This window comes from Diabrotica virgifera, chromosome 2, assembly GCF_917563875.1.
Source record: "Diabrotica virgifera virgifera chromosome 2, PGI_DIABVI_V3a".
Taxonomy (NCBI): domain Eukaryota; kingdom Metazoa; phylum Arthropoda; class Insecta; order Coleoptera; family Chrysomelidae; genus Diabrotica; species Diabrotica virgifera.
In genome coordinates, this window is record NC_065444.1 from 186,300,645 (window position 1) to 186,320,735 (window position 20,091).

General features: G+C 31.0%; 2 protein-coding genes across 3 annotated transcripts in view; one reads left to right on the forward strand and one right to left on the reverse strand.

Annotated features, from left to right (window-relative positions):
* LOC126880316 (zinc finger protein 234-like) overlaps positions 1–20,091 on the reverse strand; it is a 276,883-nt gene that overhangs the window by 180,561 nt on the left and 76,231 nt on the right. The window lies entirely within an intron of this gene.
* The window catches only part of LOC114344107 (uncharacterized), a 125,481-nt gene that overhangs the window by 104,717 nt on the left and 673 nt on the right, over positions 1–20,091 (forward strand). Inside the window, exons 9-10 of one of the 2 annotated variants that reach the window (XM_050644115.1) lie at positions 9,641–9,969; positions 15,218–15,490. In XM_050644115.1, the coding sequence (XP_050500072.1) occupies positions 9,641–9,969; positions 15,218–15,490 (602 nt within the window). The remainder of the gene's footprint in view (positions 1–9,640; positions 9,970–15,217; positions 15,491–20,091) is intronic. The other variant, XM_050644116.1, reaches the window with a different exon arrangement.

The window sequence follows — 20,091 nt, forward strand, 5'->3', positions numbered from 1 at the left end:
TTCCCAGAGAAGGGATTGTCCCCTTCCGACATAAAATATTAGTCTTTACAATCTTTTGAAACTCCTTTGTAAAAGGTTAATCTTTTTTTATTAAAATACCTTTAAGGGCTACATCACAAAAGTAAGTATAACCGTTTAATGAATGCAAAGTTAATATTTGAAATTTTGATTAAGGTTAAAGCAAGTTGATTATACTTACGGGTTAAATACTAGCTGAGCTACCAAAGAAATACCAAGGAGCGAACCCTTTAAATGGTATATAAGCATGTTGTAAAACATGTATATAAACAAGTATAGAATTATGTTATATTATTATAACATAATCATATTCCATTTAAAGGGTTCTATCCCTGGTATTTCTTTGGTGGCTCAGCTAGCATTTAACTTGTAAATAAAACCAACTTGCTTTAACCTTAGTCAAAATTTCGTATATTAACTTTGCATTCATTAATACGGTTATAGTTACTTTTAGGTTTTTTAACACTGATGATGATTTTGTAAAAAATCGAAAACGTTCTGTGTTGTAGCCCTTAAAGGGATTTTAATAAAAAAATTATACCTTTTACAAAGGATTTTTTATTAAATTTTTGTAATTGATGGTATACAGCCAGCTACACAGGAAATAGCTGTTTGTATAACAAGGGAGGAAAGTGCTACTTTTCCTCCCGAGAATGAAGTTTAATCATTCAAGGGAGGAAAAGGCCCTTTACTCCCATGTTATACATATGGTTTTTCCACCTTCCTCAAATAACAAGTCATTTTTTCATTTTTACTTAATTTATTGTTGTAACTAACCAACAAAATTTATTAGAACTACAACTAACAAGTAGGTACAATATAACTGTCAACTGTCAAATATAAGTCAAATTATTAATGTAAACATTGTTAAATCAGAATAACAATTGACTGTTTTTTACCATTCTGCAAAATACAGAGTGTTTTTAAATAAACATTAAAATGTATACATACTTACGTAATAGAAAATAGATATTGTACACGGCGTCAATAAGTTATATTTCATGAATGAAATACCATGACGTCACTTTTACTTTTCCTCCCTAGGGAGGAGAAATATTTTCCTCCCTAGGGAGGAAAAGTACAACTTTACTCCCTACAATCAGGTCCGGAAAAGTATACTTTCGGTAGAGGTAGGTGGAAAAATTATTTTTCTATGGATGCTATATAATATGCAACTTCTCTCACTACTTACATATATTCAAAACGAACAATTCCTCATGCAGTGAGAAAAGTCGGCCATTGCAGTGAGAACTATTTTTTCTCACGGGTTTTCCTACGGTCTTCCATACTACGATCGCCGTTTCCATGGTAACATGCACAATACAAACACAATTAATGTTGTCAAACAAATGTGTTTAAGCAAAACTTATCAGGAACTACCTTTCAAAACTGTTCAAAAATAACTGTTAATTAGAATTTTTAAAAATAAGCTATATAAATTTTAAGAATATTAAATACCTACAGGTAAATGTATTTGATTTCAATTTATGCATATAATATACCTAAAAGCACTTAAATTATTTAATTTTGAAGTTTGAACTCTTCACAAAACCGCATCCATAGAAAAAGTACAGTGTAGAACACATGAGAAAATCACATATTTCTCCCTCGCCTGATTTGCGGCCCTCCCCTCGTGCCTCGGCTCGTGCCAACAAACTTCTGCGCTCGTGAGAAATATGTATGTTTTCTCACTTGTTGTATAATTTACTAATTCTTTTCCTTGTGGATTTTATGAAACTGTAGTTATCAATATATTTTTTTATTTATTTATTCATTGCTAATTTACAATCTACTACAATAAAGTAATAAGTAAATATGATATAAGTATTTGGCTTGTGGCAGCTGCCAGGTGTCGTCCATTGACGACTCTCTGGAATTCTCCTAGCAGTTAGGTCTTGTGGCCAAAGTCTTTTAGGCGTCTGTCAATCAGTGAAGGGTTGAATAATTCGTCTATAAGATGGTTTGGATGGTTTGTTCTGCGATTCATGTGTCTTCTGGAGTAGTCAGCGATCACATCATTGATGAAAGGAATGTTGAGGTCTGCAAGAAGGATTTGGTTTTACACGTACCATGGAGCTTTAGCTAACATACAAATAGTCTTTGACTGGAATGTCTGTAGTATCTTGATGTTGGATGGTTTGGTACTGCCCTGCAGCTCGATTCCGTATATCCACCCACACTGGTTTGAGTATTGTTTTATAGATGGTCAGTTTACTTTTCTAATGAAAGTGACGATCTTCTGTCGATTACACAGCTCATATCTTTAACTTTTAGATCGAGGTGTCGTCATTTGGCTACAATATGTGATGTCCAAGTAAGTTTTTCATCTAGATGAAAAGGCCCAGGTACTTTACTTCTGTTGTTATTGGTATAGAGGTAAATTATTTAGGGTAGTTGTGGACATCTAATTCTTCGAGATAAAATTTAAAATTAAAATTCTAATATACTAGTAGACCAGTAAGGATCTGTTTTTAGGTGGATGTGAGAGGTGGCATTCAGATTTTTGCGGATAAAGTTAGGTGATAACTTCGTTAATAATAATTGATTTATGCTCCTTCTCAAATATGCCCAGAACATTAATAAAAAAAATAAAATATTTAAAAATTTCAAAAAATTTCGTTTTTTTTTCTACTTTTTTGCTTATAACTTAAAAACTATTCATTTTAGAACAAAGTCCTATAGGAATAAAACAAAGATACTTAAATTTCCTATCAGATGCGATTGGTTAAAAATGTCTTAATTTATCACCCTTGCTTCAAAATAGCAATAAATATAAAATAAGGGGGCAAAACAAGCCTGTCTTTATTCAATGATTTTCCATCACTTAGGTTACACTTGGAACCTTCCTAATTCGCTTAGAAAATTTTTGTAATGTGCTAAAACCGTACACTAAATTTCATTAAAATTGACTTACTAGATTTTGCATAATAATTTTGCAATCTAAACTTAAAAAAAAAAAATAAAATTTTTTAAAATCTTGCACAACAAAAACTAGAACATACAAAGATTTGTCAATTTTTTTTTTCATATAAAGAAGTACTCCACCTATCTAATGCACTTTACAGAATTGAAATCGAATTATTTAAGCAGCCTCAGCAATGTTTTAAAGTTATAAACAATTTTTTGGCTTATAAACAAATTAGTGCTTTGGCCAGGAGGGGGTGCTACGGGCTCCTTTATTTAGATGGACTTACCCAAGTTTTTTTATGTACACTAAGCGCCAAAATTAACGCACCACCTTAAAAATGGGACATTTTTAATGTCTTATATTTCCTACACCTGTTGTCCGATTTTAGACAGATACGTGTCATTGTATACCGGGTGTAACAATGATAGTGTGTTTTTCCTCAAAGTTTGGAACACCCTGTGGAATATTCTAGCGTATATAAAATATTGAAATTAGAACTCAACTGTAACCTTAAGCTATCTTAACATTTTGCTTTTTGATTCATTCCCTTATGTTGGATAATAAAAAAGTTAGGTACTTTAACAACTAGCAACGTTTTTCATCAAAACAGGGTGTTTCTAAATAAGTGCGACAAACTTTAAGGGGTAATTCTCCATGAAAAATAATGACCGTTTGCTTTATAAACATATGTCCGCAAATGCTTCGTTTCCGAGATACGGGATGTTGAATTTTTTCGTACAAACTGACGATTTATTTATTGCTCTAAAACCGGTTGAGATATGCAAATGAAATTTGGTAGGTTTTAAGAGGTAGTTATTGGTCATTTTTTGGCATACAATTAAGAATTTTATATTCACCATTGGCGTGCATACGGGTAATATGACCCGTATGCACGCCAATGGTGAATATAAAATTCTTAGTTGTACGTCAAAAAATGCGCTATAACTACCTCTTAAAACCCACTAAATTTCATTTGCATATCTCAAACGGTTTTAGAGCAGTAAATAAATCGTCAGTTTATAAGAAAAAAATGAACATCCCGTATCTCGGAAACGAAGCATTTGCGGACACATGTTTATGAAGTAAACGGTCATTATTTTTTCATGTAAAATTACCCCTTAAAGTTTGTCGCACTTATTTAGAAACACACTGTATTCATGAAAACGTTGCTAGTTGTTAAAGTACCTAACTTTTTTATTATCCATCATAATCGAATGAATTAAAAAGCAAAATGTTAAGATAGCTTAAGGTTACAGTTAAGTTTTAATTTCAATATTTTATATAAGCTAGAATATTTTCTATTTTCTAAGCTATCATTGATACACCCGGTATACAATGACACTTATCTGTTTAGCAACAATATTATTACATCGATATTCCTGAAGAATAAAGCTATAAAAATTTAAAAAATCACTAAAATCGGACAACAGGTTTAGGAAATATCAGACATTAAAAATGTCCCATTTCTAAGGTGGTGCGTTAATTTTGGCGCTTAGTGTATTTTGACCCGTAGAACACGAATTGTTTGGGTAACAGTTGATCCGGATGTCGATAAAATTGTTATAAAAAAGAACTTATGGAATTACATAAAATCGATTTTTCGTAAAATAAAACATTTTTTTGTATTTCTTGGGTAATTCTAAGCAAAAAATGTTCTTACAAGTTTTTTCGTAGGATGCATAGTTTTCGAGATAAACGCGGTGGAACTTTCAAAAAATCGAAAAATTGCAATTTTTGAACGCGAATAACGTTTGATTAAAAAATAAAATAGCAATTCTGGTGAAATTTTTTGATTGAAAGTTTAAGTCAAATTATACCGGTTTTAATTATTTGCTTTGCTAAAAATTAATTTTTTTATTATTAAAAAAAGCTATTTGTTTATAAGCCAAAAAATTGTTTATAAATTTAAAACATTGCTGGGGCCCCTTAAATAATCAGATTTTAATTCTGTAAAGTGTATTAGATAGGTAGAGTACCTCTTTATATGTAAAAAATTAGCCAACTTCTAAATGGTCTACTTTTTGTTCAGAAAGATTTTAAAAAATTTGAACTTATTTAAAAACATTAAGATTGCAAATTTATTATGCAAAATTTATTAGGTCGATTTTAATGAAATTTGGTTCACGATTTAAGTATGTTACAAAAAATTTCTTAAGCTAATTACTAAGGTTCTAAGTGCCACCAAAGTGGTTAAAAAATATTGAATAACAACAGACTTATTTTGCCCCCTTATTTTGTATTTATTGCTATATTGCAGAAAAGGTAATACCTTAAGACATTTTTTACCAGTCGTATATCATACAAAATTCAATTATCTTTATTTTATTTCTGTACGACTTTGTTCCAAAACGAATCGTTTTAAAGTTATAAGCAAAGAAAGCAGAAAAAAATCGATGGTTTTCGAAGTTTTTAAATATTTTAATTTTTTTATTAATGTAACGGGCATATTTGAGAAGGAGCATAAGTCAATTATTATTACTGAAGGTGTCACCTAACTTTATCTGCAAAAATCCGAATGCCACCTCTCACATCCAAAAATAGACGTTTTTTCGCAGATCCTTACTGGTCTATAGATCAAATGACTACCTATAGTATTTTTACTACAAAAGCGATATTAGGGTAAAGTCGGGTAATGGCAGACACGCGGCTAAATCCGGACACATTATATTTTGGCCAGACTAACTCTCTAATATTTACTTTGCCGCGCTAAGTGTAGCAATACACATGGTCAGTCGTCTGACAAGTTTTGAATTGAGTAGTGCTACGCTTGTAAATTTCTCAAACGAAAAGTGATTTCTTGAGTGTGCATTACAACAAACTGTGTTTTTTAAAGGTAGGTAAATATTTTTAAGTATTGCAATATTTGTCTCTCCAGTGCAGTTATTTGAATGTGATTCTTTAGTGAGCATTTGAACATAATTATTTTCATTAATTCCTTATGAGGTCGCCGCCGCCGTTACAACCTAATATTTTTGAACATGCATTTCGGCTAATACCGGACACATGATTTTGGTTAATGGCGGACAAGCGGGTAATTGCGGACTGACCCCTTTTCTTACCTGCAGCGACTCTGAATGATAGCAGACCAAGTGAAGAGACCGAAAATAATTTAAATATTACACGTGTTCAAAAGAAGAATGAAACAACTTCTGAAAAATCATCAACTGAAGTCAAATGCCGTTCAACAACTGAGAAATCTCCCATTTCTTCGACTTCAACTAACAATGAGAACAAAACGTCACTGCGTCAGCAGAAAACGATGCTGTAGGAACCAGTTTTGCAGAAATATTAGCATTGCCTTGTACATCGGAAACAAAATAGAAGACTCGAAACAGCAAAAAACAACACTCTAAAATTTTTACTTCAACACCATTTAAAGCAGAACTAGAAGAAAAATGTCTAAAAAAAGTTGACTCTTAAAAACGAATTATTGCGAAAAGAAGAATTGTAGAAGAAAAGCAATCCGAGAAGCAAGAAAAATCTAAGAGAAATAAAGGTAAAGTGAACTATATGGACGAAACTGACCAGGAAAATTTTTTTGGGACAGTGAAGAAGACAAAGATATTAATGAAGATATTTGCTTAGTCTGAGGAGAATTTGGAAAAAACAACGAGGTATGGATGAGATGTACATTATGTGCACTTTGAGCTCATAAAGCATGTACCTACTGATGCAAAAAAAAATATTTGTGTGTGACTTTTGCCAATAAAATTGGGATACGGCTAATAGCGGCCCTCTGACGCCATTACCCGACAAGCATGGCTAAAACCGGACACAACTGTATTTTTTAAAATGTTTATTACATTAGTTTTATCGTTGTTTATGCTGTTTTTTAAATAAAGTATCAATAAGTAGTCTTCATCATTTAATTTGCACATGTTTTAAATACTATGAAGTAATAATTGATATTTTTATAAGTAAAATACCTTAAGTGTCCGCTATTACCCGCCTTTACCCTACGTAGGTCAAAATTTTTGACGTAAGAGAACTGTCAAAACATTAGAATGTGACTTTTTATTATTGCCATGTTTATAATAAACATTATAAGAAAAGTCACAATCTAATGTTTTGACAGTTCTCTTACGTCAAGAATTTTGACCTACGTAATATCGCTTTTGTAGTAAAAATACTATACCTATCTAATTCGGAAAAACAAAAATCAAGCCCATTACACAAAACCAACGGTAGTGATTTACTTCTTCTTCTTTTGGCAGCATACCGCTGGATGAGTCTTTGCCTAACTGGCTATGTTGTTCCATTTAGTTTTCGTTTGTGCTTTTTTCCTCTATTTTCTTATATTCATGATTTCCAGGTCGTTTTCCACGTCATCCAACCATCTCGTTCTGGGCCTTGCTTTTTTCGTCTTCCTGTCGGCTTCCATTGTAATATTTTTTTGCTGTTTTTGCATCTTCTTGTCTCTGGACATGTCTAAGCCATGACAGTCTTTGACTTTTCACAAATCTTATAATATCATACCTCAATATCAATATCATACATTCAATTCACTAAACTCATCGTTTCTTCTGATCCTTCATGTATCGTCTTCCTCTTGCACCGGATCGTATACTTTTCTCAGTATCTTTCTCTCGAATGTCCTGAGTTGGGCTTCATCTCTTTTTGTCATTACCCAGGTTTCACAACCATAGGTTACTAATGGACTAATCAATGTTCTGTAGATAGTTATTTTGGTTCTTTTGTCCAATAATTTCCATGGCATCAATCTTTTATTTGCATAGTATGTACGATTCCTAATGGAAATACGTGCATTCATTTCGTTACTTACGGAATTATTCTGATTGATTTTTGTGCCCACATATATGAAGGCATCTACACATTCAATGGTGTAGTTGTCTATAGCGATACTATTCTTTCTGTGCTTCAGTATCATTTTCCTTGAACGCTTTCATTTGTCGTTGCTTGCTTCTTCTAATAATAGCTATATCGTCTTCATATGCGGTAATTTGTACTGTTTTGGTATTTATATGGCCGGTAACATTGGCTTTTCTGATAACTGCCTTAAAAACTAAGTTGATAGTGCGCCTGCCTTTCTCACTCCCACATTTATATCAAATAGGGGAGTCAGTTCTTCATCTACTCTACATGCGGCGTTTGAATCCAGCAACGCCATTTTTATGAGACTGATATATTTTTAGGTATACATAGATTACGAAAGTCTTCCAGCCTTTTGTCTCTTTTCACACCATCAAACACTTGTTTAAAGTTTACCTATATATATATTACATGTTATATAGTTCCTAAGTCGTATTCATAAGCTTTTTCTTGTAGCGTTCTTAGTATGAATATATTTTTGTAGTTGCTCTATTTGGTCTGAATCTATTTTTATGATCACCAATTGTACAGTATCCGCCAAAATAAACAGTACCGAATATAAAAAAATATATTTATGAATTAATTCTTATACTATACCTACTTAATACATATATTATCTCATTTTTATCATTCCCATTGTTTGCATTCAGGTTTTCTTCGAAGTATTCTGTCCATCTCATATAAAGTGTTTACTTACTAAATATAAAGTATGTCTTGGTAATTCTATTTTATCAGACATAGAATTGCTGTTCCCAATTTGATCTCATTTTATAACCTGATATTGGTTACTAGTCCTGTCGCCAGAGGGTACAACGGCCTCCTTTATTCAGATGGACTTATCCAAGTTTTTTTCATGTATTTTGACCCGTAGAACACGAATTTTTTGGGTAACAGTTAATCCGGATGTCGATTGGATTGTTATAAACAAAGAACTTGAGGAATTACATAACAGCGATTTCTCGAAAATCAAAACATTTTTTTTTGTATTTTTTGGATCATTCTGAGCAAAAAATGTTCTTACAAGTTTTTTCGTATGATGCATAGTTTTTGAAATAAACGCGGTTGAACTTTCAAAAAATCGAAAAATTGCAATTTTTGAACCCGAATAACTTTTGATTAAAACATAAAATAGCAATTCTGCTTACCGCATTTGAAAGCTCAAGTCAAATTCTATCGGTTTTGATTATTTTCATTGCTAAAAATTTATTTTTTTATTGTTAAACAAAGCTAAAAACACATAGTGTATCCCGTGCCTAATACATGCGTTTTAATGCATTCTACCTAGAAAGAAATAGCCTCGCTTGCACTTGTACCTACTCTACATACTCGTTCGATTTTAAATGGGAGATCATTAAAAACATCACTCAAGCACTATGTGTTTATAGTTTTGTTTAACATTAAAAAAAATAAATTTTTAACAATGAAAATAATCAAAAACGATATAATTTTACTTGAACTTTCAAATGCGGTAAGCAGAATTGCTATTTTATTTTTTAATCAAAAGTTTTTCGGGTTCAAAAATTGCAATTTTTCGATTTTTTCAACAAGTTCAACCGCGTTTATCTCGAAAACTATGCATTATACGAAAAAACTTGTAAGAACAATTTTTGCTTATAATGACCCAAAAAATACAAAAAATGTTTCGTTTGCGAGATATCGCTGTTATGTAATTCCTCAAGTTCTTTGTTTATAACAATCTTATCGACATCCGGATCAACTGTTACCCAAAAAATTCGTTTTCTACGTGTCAAAATACATAAAAAAACTTGGGTAAGTCCATTTGAATAAAGGAGGCCGTTGTACGGACTATACCTAATTTATTTTAGTTTTCTCTGGACTTAATATGCAAATAAGCAATTTTATTTGAATATATTGTTCTTGTAGCTTCTGGCTCCATATCTCAAAGTACCAAACGAAGGAGATCAAAATTCACCACCTCAATTCAAAGAAGAACCTCCGAAGTCAAACAAAGATCAGTTAGTAGTTTTACCGACGGCATTATTTCAGATACATTAGTTACTTCTGATATGATTCCAAACCAAATCGAAGCATGGAATGCATTTTTAAAAGAACCGAAGTACACATATTTCATGGAAGAATATAAAATTAACGAAAAAAATATTAATAGTGTTTACGAACAGTACATTGAAGCATTAAAATTGTTAAATGAACAAAAAGTAAATATTGATGCTATAAAACAGGAAATTATAGAGGTAGGAAATTGCTTAATATTCTTTGTTTTAACTGCCATTTATATAATATTTTTATTTTTATTTATAACCTGGTATTTATATGGATTCCTTCATAACAAGCGACGACGTATTACAAGAAATAAAACGAAGGTTACTACAAGCGTACATTCAAAACACAGTAAAATGGAAAGATAGGTACATCAATAATAATCATGCAAGAAACAGAAAAATGTCAAAAAAGCAGCAGAATGCAGCAGACTTTCGTTGCCAATAAAGAGAAGAAGTCAACAACAAGAACATATTAACAATAGCGAAGTAAAGGACGTCGAAGAACAAATCATCGACAATCTCATATACAACACATATTTAACACATATCTACGTACAAAAATTAAGAAAAACTTAATTTACACAGTCACATCTGATCTATGATACAGATTACACAAACAAATTAACATAAATTAACACACAAAAACAATCAAATTTGATACCCTAAGGCCCGGTTGTTCGAACGCTAATCAACAATGATCATTATCAAATAATTAATTACTGTCAATGTCAACTTTGTTTGGGTTGTCAAAACATAATTAATTACAATTCTGAGACTATAATCAATTAATATAACAATAATTATTAACATAAATAATAATAAATCTCATAATTGTAATTAATTATGTTTTCAGCAACCCAAACAAAGTTGACATTGACAGTTTTGGTGACAGTAATTAAATATTTAATAATGATCATTGTTCGAACGCTAATCAACATTGATCACTATCAAATACTTAATTACTGTCACAACTGTCAATGTCAACTTTGGTTGGGTTGCCGAAGACATAATTATTATTGATGACAATTATGAAATTAGTTAATCAATTATGTTAATATTTGTTATGTTAATTGACTAACTAATCTCATAATTATAATTAACTATGTTTTCAGCAACCCAACCAAAGTTGACATTGACAGTTGTGACAGTAATTAAATATTTGATAGTGATCAATGTTGATTAGCGTTCGAACAACCGGCCCCTAGGGTAATAATATCACTACACACAGTTTCTTAAACCACACACTTGCTGTGGCTTATAAGATCTAGGCAAAATATGTCAATTTTTGAAGATACATACATACATAACCTAATAAATCCAGGTTATGAAATTTTCCTAGAATTTTTAGAATAATCTGTTTTGAGAATGATTTCCGGAGAGGAAACCGATTCCGGACCGAAAAATGTAATTTTCATTATATCAATAATTTGATGCTTCAGAAGTCAAACGGTGTATATACTTATAATATAATATAATATAATATAATATAATATAATATAATATAATATAATATAATATAATATAATATAATATAATATAATATAATATAATATAATATAATATAATATAATATAATATAATATAATATAATATAATATAATATAATATAATATAATATAATATAATTATAATACTTATGAGATACACTTGAGTCCAGGGTTCTTTACTTGTGCGTCATTAATACCTGGCGAGATAAAACACATACTTTTTATCTAGCATCATTCTCTTCCACGCATGAAACTCAAGACAAACCAGCTATCGCCTGTTATTAAGTAAAAACACATGTTATTTTTATGAACGCTCTAGTCTCAGTATATAGGGCTTTTCATTCAGAGTCATTTGTTTCGAGCTTCTGTCATGTGTCACATAATATTAATATGTACGTCATACGTTATTGGTATATATTAATGATACAAACCAAAGACGTATGACGTAGATATATTAATATTATGTGACACATGACAGAAGCTGGAAACAAATGACAATCAATGAAAAGCCCTATTGAAAAGACATAGGTATAGTATTTTTACTACAAAAACGTTATTACGTAGGTCAAAATTTTTGACGTAAGAGAACTGTCAAAACATTAGAATGTGACTTTTCATTATTGCCGTGTTTATAATAAACATAGCAATAATGAAAAGTCACATTCTAATGTTTTGACAGTTCTCTTACGTCAAAAATTTTGACCTACGTAATAACGTTTTTGTAGTAAAAATACTATACAAAAAAGACGCTTATTATGAATGTTTTCAGATTTTAAGTACGTTGTGACGTTTCTGGTTTGTTTACTTTTGTGGCTGTCAAAATGTTGAATTTTTTGCTGTTTTTTTGTCAAATTTTTGCATTTTGAAGTTTTTTATATTACACAAACAGTTTTTTTCTCAAATAATTTTATATTGGAGTTTGAAATTTTATGGTAAGTATTTTATTTTGTTAAGGAAGGTTTGTTAAGTGACAGTTAAGGAATAAGAATAGGTATAAGGTTGTGTTAAGTTTCCGCCAAAGTGTATGAAATGACAAAAAAGAAAATATGTTATTGAATTTTTTTATAAATTGTTTATTTATTTATTAATCACTAATTATTGTATTCAATTTATTTTTATTAAGCTTTATATTTATTAAGCTACTTCAAATGTAGCCGTAATTCTGCACCAAAATTTTAAAGGAAAACTTACATTTGACATTTTATTTATTTGATAACGTCAAATTTTAACCCGTGATCGGAGCAGTAGCTACTTACTGTCACTTGCTGTTGCCTTTAATAAACCGACTTATTTCGTATACTTTAAATGATGACGCACGGGTGAAGAACCCTGTACTCAAGTGTATTATTATATACTCCGTCTAATGTACTTACCGTTGCACGTTATCCACGTCATAGCCCGTGACCTCACATGATACCAACACGAAATATTTAGGCGGTAGGCGTGTTCTTTTTTAGAATCGTTTTGTTGAGTACACTGGAATTACAACCACTAGACATATTTTATTATACACGCGTAGAAATAATATTTAAAGATTTCTATTAATGTTAACTTAAAGAAATGCACAATAAATTTGTTTCATTTATTTTTTGTCTAAATTGATTATAAAGCGTTTGTATGAAGCACATTTGTTCGGAACACACTGTAACTGTAATCGAACGAAGGTGATATTTTGGCATACATTGGTAGGTAACATTTATTTGACAGTTGCGGTATTGACACTTAAGATTTGTTTTTATTCTTTACTGTAAGTATTTGTTTTATTATATTTATTGTATTTATTATTTACTTTAACGTAAGATTATAACTTAGTTCTTGTTGTCTATTTCTAATGTTTTTATTTATTTACATTGAATATTGATTTGTTTTGTTGTATAATCCACTTTTGCAATAATCATGTGATCTATTTGATTTAAAATTGATTCAGGATTTTTTTATACTTTGACAACTATGTCAACTTAGATCTCTGACGTAGATAATGACGTGCAACGGTAAGTATATTAGACGGACTGTATAATATTAAAATTTCCTTGTTTGTATTTATCAATATATTACCTAGGTATATTATGATAAATAAAGACGGTTTATTTGTTTTTAATAACTACTTATATTTCTGCAGATACTTTCAGAAACATCTTAGTATCTCATTTTACACACTTATTGACTTACACCGATTGGCTTCTGAGACATCGAATTGAGGTTCAATCTCATATAAACAAAATACTCATGATATAGCTAGTAACAAATACAGCTAGTAGATAACAATTTGTAATGTGTAATTTCTGTGAAACATATTTGTCATATTTTTTATCTTTCTTAAACCAATCTTAACATAGGATCCTCGAGTTTTTCTTGCCACTCGCACTCGAAGAAAAGACGAGTTGGCGCCCTTTGTTTCTTTTTATTTGGTTCTAGTTCTTTGTACATTTTCTTTTAGTTAGTATGATATTCTTTTTACTTTCTTTTCGACATCAGTATTCCCTGTTCCACTTAGCGATCTGTGGACACATGTCCCAAAGTTCTAGTTCTTCGTACTTTTTTTTTAGTTAGTATGCTTTTCTTTTAACTTTCCATTTACCAATTTGTGGACACACGTCCCAAAGCTCGCCGTTTTGTCTTTCAAAACACCTGAGTGATGGTTGTATAGTGAACGTATTTATACCTGGATTTCTTCGTTTCACTTATATTCCAATACACAACTTAACATATGGGTAATTAACCTAAGGTAACACACAAACGAGTGTCTCCCTGAGAGACCGAATCCTAAACGAAGAAATACGCCGTAGAACAAAAACAACAGACGCTGTCGAAAAAATCGCGTCGCTTAAGTGGAATTGGGCAGGGCACGTAGCCAGATTGCCAGACAACCGATGGACAAAACGTATTGTCGAGTGGAGGCCCCGAGAAGAAGCACTACGGAGCAGAGGACGCCCACTAACCAGATGGGCCGATGATTTGAAACATGTTATCGGTAACTGGATGCAAGCCGCACAAAATAGAGATGAATGGAAAGAGCTGAGGGAGACCTATGTCCAGCAGTGGACGCGTACGGGTTGATGATGATGATGATGATGAACACACAAACATTAACTTTTGATTTTTATGTTATCCACATTAATACCCAACTTCTGGGCTTCTTTTTTTCCCTTTTAGGTTCAATTTACGTTATAGTACAATTACTTTATCTTGCAATGCCTTTAACGAGGAAAGATGAAGTGATTGCCGATAACTATTAAAGTAAACTCTAAACCCAGGTCTAATCAAGCTATTGGGCGATGCTAGGAATCTATTACACCAATACTAATGCATTAACAGTTTATCCATCTAGACCGAAACGCAACCGTCTATATTTATTTTGTTTCACGCTCTTACTTGGAGCAGAGTTCAAAATGATAGCGGTTTATGTGGGTACACTGTTTGATGCATTAGTGGAATAGATTCCTAGCGTCGCCCAATGGCTGGATTAAGCTTGGGTTTACAGTTTACTTTAGTCGTTATCGACACTTATTAAGTATATTGCTTTAAATATAAAATTTACCAAAATTGGCTGAGCAACAGTTGATGTAAAACACCACATATTTGAGTAACATTTTTGAATTAAAATTACTAGTATATTTAAATATGATCTGCTGATGAGTAGCCAGCAGCAGAAGAAAGAGTCAAAAGCGATTAAAAGCGCAAACATCAGCAGGCAAAGGAACAAAGGTTTTAATTATTTTGTATTTTCCGTATTTTCCGTATTTTGAAGATGGTATGAAGATGTATTTAAGTGGATCGTATAGACAAGGACATGCTCTTGGAATTTCTTCATTGTCTCCGCACTCAATGAATTTTTCAGATCTGCCCATCAGTGCCAATGTTAGGTTCGTCCATGGTGTATTTTTGTATTAGTATTTAAGTGATTTTTCCTTGCAAAGCTGTAAATGAAATTTAAATTAATTCTTCATTTTCAGACCAAAATGATAATGAAATTCAAATCAACAGATAGCGATAAAAACACAGAAGCTATTTTTATGGAAGCAGAAGCCAAATGCAAAGAGAAAAAAGAGAATGCTGAGAAAGACCACATACATCAAAAGGAAATAGTTTTCAGATATCTGTCTGAATTAAAAATATATTTAGATCGCCGAAGAGATTTAAAAGAAGAGTTAACTGGTAATTTTGATACATTTTGCAAAGAAAAATTTAATTTGCCAATACCTACAGTAAAAAGTCCTACAGAAGTAGTAAGTACATATTGTTTTTCTTTTGTGTGAATTTGATGGCCTTGGCTGAGCCAATTAGTCAGATAATTTATTTTGAAAACAAACAATTTTTTTAATCGTTGGATTTTTTTCTGTATTTCTAACTCTAAATATATGTACATAACAAACTAATATACTACTAAAATCAATGGGAAAATCCCAATAGTTGGCTGTATACCATAGTTTAAAAAATTCATACAGAAGTAAAAACTTTAAATTGAATTCTGGTATAAAATCGTTTATTAAATTAAATATATCTAGAAAGTCATCCAAATGGATTGCAAAACGTTTTCGTTCTAATTAGAACATCTTCAGTGCATTATGAAGAGTAGTTTGAAACTAGCACACTATTTAAAGTGGCAACCCCATAATATATGGTTTACATATTATATATTAATAGAATATAAAAATACCAAGTTTCTTGTAAAAGGTATATATTAAAATACCCTAAATAAGGGTCACAATACAAAACGTTTTCGGATTAAGGAATCCATCATCAGTGTTTAAAAGCCAAAATTTGCATGCCTGAGCCACCAAAATGTATCGGGTAAAAACCCTTTAAATGTAAATAATAAGGATGTTTTACATATTTATATAAAATTCATTGGATGGTATAGATAAACCTGGATGTTACCCAGGGCAACACAGGACTCTCCCCACGTGGTTGGAACTTTTTTTGGAGAAAACCTCACATATTGGATTTCAATGGCCAACTCTAGTTGAAATGACCAACGGCCAACTCTAGAGTTGGCCACTGAAATCCAATATGTGAGGTTTTCTCCAAAAAAAGTTCCAACCACGTGGGGAGAGTCCTGTGTTGCCCTGGGTAACATCCAGGTTTATCTATACCATCCAATGAATTTTATATAAATATGTAAAACATCCTTATTATTTACATTTAAAGGGTTTTTACCCGATACATTTTGGTGGCTCAGGCATGCAAATTTTGGCTTTTAAACACTGATGATGGATTCCTTAATCCGAAAACGTTTTGTATTGTGACCCTTATTTAGGGTATTTTAATATATACCTTTTACAAGAAACTTGGTATTTTTGTGATTTATGGTATACAGCCAGCTACAGGAAGTTTATTTTCCTCCTGGATTTTAATAGAATATGTTGACTACAAGTCGATGTTGTTAGATCTAATAATACCATTAATGCCATATAATGACATTTTTGAGTCCCTTCTATTAAAATATTATTTTTTCCATTGATACTTTACGACATAAAATGCAAATTTGTTTAAATAAACATCAAATCACTGTAAAATCGCATAAAATAACATTTTGAAAAAATAAAGAAGAAGAAGACTTTTTGACCTTAAATATCTTATTTTTACGTCCCGCAGAAGCTATACACCAAGTTTCAGAAAATTCGGAGAGTTAAAAGTTTTTGCCTGGGTGATTTGACATGGAATGTACCATTTAATTTCTTGAGAAAATTTATACATAATTAAAATTTTCACCTTGAATTATTATTCATAATGGACACCACCTAATAAGTTTGTTAGGATCATGTTATAAACATGGGCGCCCATGATTGCTCCCTACAATCCGGCCCGGAAAAGTATACATACTTTCGGTAGATGTCGGTGGAAAAATTATTTTTGTCTTGCTCTTAAAGAATTATAAAAAACTCTGAGACCCGTCGATTTTCATATATAAATGGGCACTTTTTAAATATAAATTTAAACGTACAGGGTGATTGACGCAAGCCTAGCAAAGTCCACCAACTTTATTTTTAATGGAACACCCTGTATATTATTGTATTTTTAATAACTACTTGACAACCTGATTTCAACATACTATATAATATTATAGGGTGTATTGTTAACATAGGGTAAATTTTGAAATTATAAAGTATGGAAACCTCTTATGAAATAAAACTGTTTGTGTCTTTATTTTGGAAAATTATAAACAATACTGGGACCCGTCAACTTTTAAATGCAAATGGGCGCATAAATTTAAATATACCTACAGGGCGAGCTACGAAAGTCTAGCATAGATCATGATCATTAATTTTATAAATCAGCCTGTAATGTAAATTTGTATGTTGTTAGAACCTAATTAACAACCTTATCTTAAAAAAGTTTAATACGTGGGATCTATTATAAATAATACAAGGTGAAATTTTGAAATTAAAATTTCGTTCAATAAAAAACATTAAATACAAAACTCACTATATTGATATTTAGTTTAGAAAATTTATAGCTGATTTAAAAAATAATACCCTTATTTCAAGGGTGATACCGAAATTATTAATTTAAAAATTTTATGTGTTTCGTATTTTGACTAAAATTATATTTACATAATTCAAAATTTCACCTTGTATTATTCATAACATACCCTACGTAATTTATACCCATAACATACCCACATTTTTGAGATGAGGTTATTAAGTAGCTTCTAAAAACATAAAAATATACAGGGTGTTTCATTAAAATGAAAGATAGTGAACTATGCTAGACTTGCGTGATCCTGTATATATTCAAATTTATGTTTAAACAGTGCATATTTGAATTTAAAAGTTGATGTATTCTAGAGTTTTTTTATAATTTTCTAAAATAAGGACAAAAACACTTTTATGCCATAAGTTGTATCCATACATTATAATTTTAAATTTTCAGCCTGTATTATTTATAATACACCATACATGACATATAGTTAATTGAAATCCGGTTATTAAGCAGCTTTTAAAAATATGAAAATATATAGGGTGTTCTATTAAAAATAAAGCTTATGAATAATGCTAGGCTTGTGTTAATCACCTTGTACACTTAAATTTATGTTTAAAAAGTGCACATTTAAATATATAAAAATAGACGAGTCTCAGTGTTTTTAAAAATTGATTAAAACAAGAACAGAAATAATTTTATTCCATAAGTACCTTTCAACCTATACTCAGTGTGGGCCAAAGAAAACAGTCCACCTCGATATTTTGCAGTATTTATTAGATTTAAGGAAATGACGAAACAGGTCGATTTTTGATCTAATGGGTACACATTTTTATACACAGTAATACAGTGATGAGCGAGCTAATAACCGGCAGAATAACGCAAAAGATCGAAAACACATTAAGTTGTGGGATAAAAAGAAATGAAACTAGTGGAGGTGGGAGATTTAGCGATAAAAACCTATACATTTACATTCCACCTATTGTTTCCCACCTAGACGTATCGGACGAGTTTTGCAACTGCTACTGTCACAGTGACAGTTTTAGTTGACATACTCCTCTGATACGTCTAAAGGTGGGAAATAATAAATAGAATGTAAGTGCATAGATTTTTATCGCTAAATCTCCCACCTCCACAAGTTTCATTTCTTTTTATCTCACAACTTAATATCCCAGGCAACCAAGTGACGTCATATAACGTCGAGGAAACGTCAGCTTTGGTTGAATATATACTTGTGTTTGAGCATTACGTAATATAGACGTCTTTTGTAGGTGATTTTAAATACGTAAGATTAATGACGTTAAAATATGTTTAAAAACCGTCTTCATTTCAGACAACCAAGTCTGACGTCACAAAATTGGGAGGAGCTTAAAAAGCTTGTTTGTATTGACTCCAAACAATTTCGTTTATAACGTTGTCCATAAGAAATTCCTCATTTATTGTTTACGTGTTTTGTGTCTTGTGTGATAAAATAAGACTTTTTCATTTAGATATTTAGTTGAAGAAACGTGTTAATTGAGAGATTTTTATTCGTTTTGGCTCAGTGAGTTAGTTTAATGCAGTAATTCTTCTTGTCAACTATTTGAGGTTATGTTTATTTGTTTTTGATGTATATTTTATGTTACTGAACTAATTATGTGTTATCGAGTTTAATTAAATTAATTTTTAGCCTACATTTTCATGTTACCTATTTTTCATACTACATATTTTGAAACATCTGAAAGAGGTCACTTTTTGAAAGTATTAAAGACTTGATTTTACCGACGGGGACGTGTAAAAGTCGTCATCTTTTTGACGTTTGAAAATCGTCACAATCTCGACGTGAAAAAACGTAGGTACAATGAAGTTTTAAAATCGTCACAATTATGACGTCAAATCGATGAGACAAACACACGTGATTTTCAACGTCAGTACTACGTCATAGAAACACGTCAATTGGTGATTTTTATGACGTGTTATCTACGTTATAAAAACGTCGTTTGGTTGCCTGGGATGTTTTCCATCTTTTGCGTTATTTTGCCTGTTATTAGCGCGCTCATCATTCTATAAACATTAAGATATTTATTTATACAGGGTGTCCTATAACAAAAATTAATTAAATTAATTGACACATAAAGAAGAATGTATGTAATTTATTTAATTCATAATACATTTTACTGCTCTCACAAAACAGAAAAAAATGTTCTTTGATAAATAAACATTGTTTTTCACTTAACTTCAATGTTCAAGCTGACACCCATCTGCCTCTTTAACGTTGAATTTAAGCAAAAAGCAATGTTTATTTATCAAATAAACAATTTTTCTGTTTTCTGTCAGCAGTAGAATGTATTTTGTGTTAAATAAATTACATGCATTCTTCTTTCTGTGTCAATTTATTTAATTCAAAATAATTTTTCTTGGACACCCT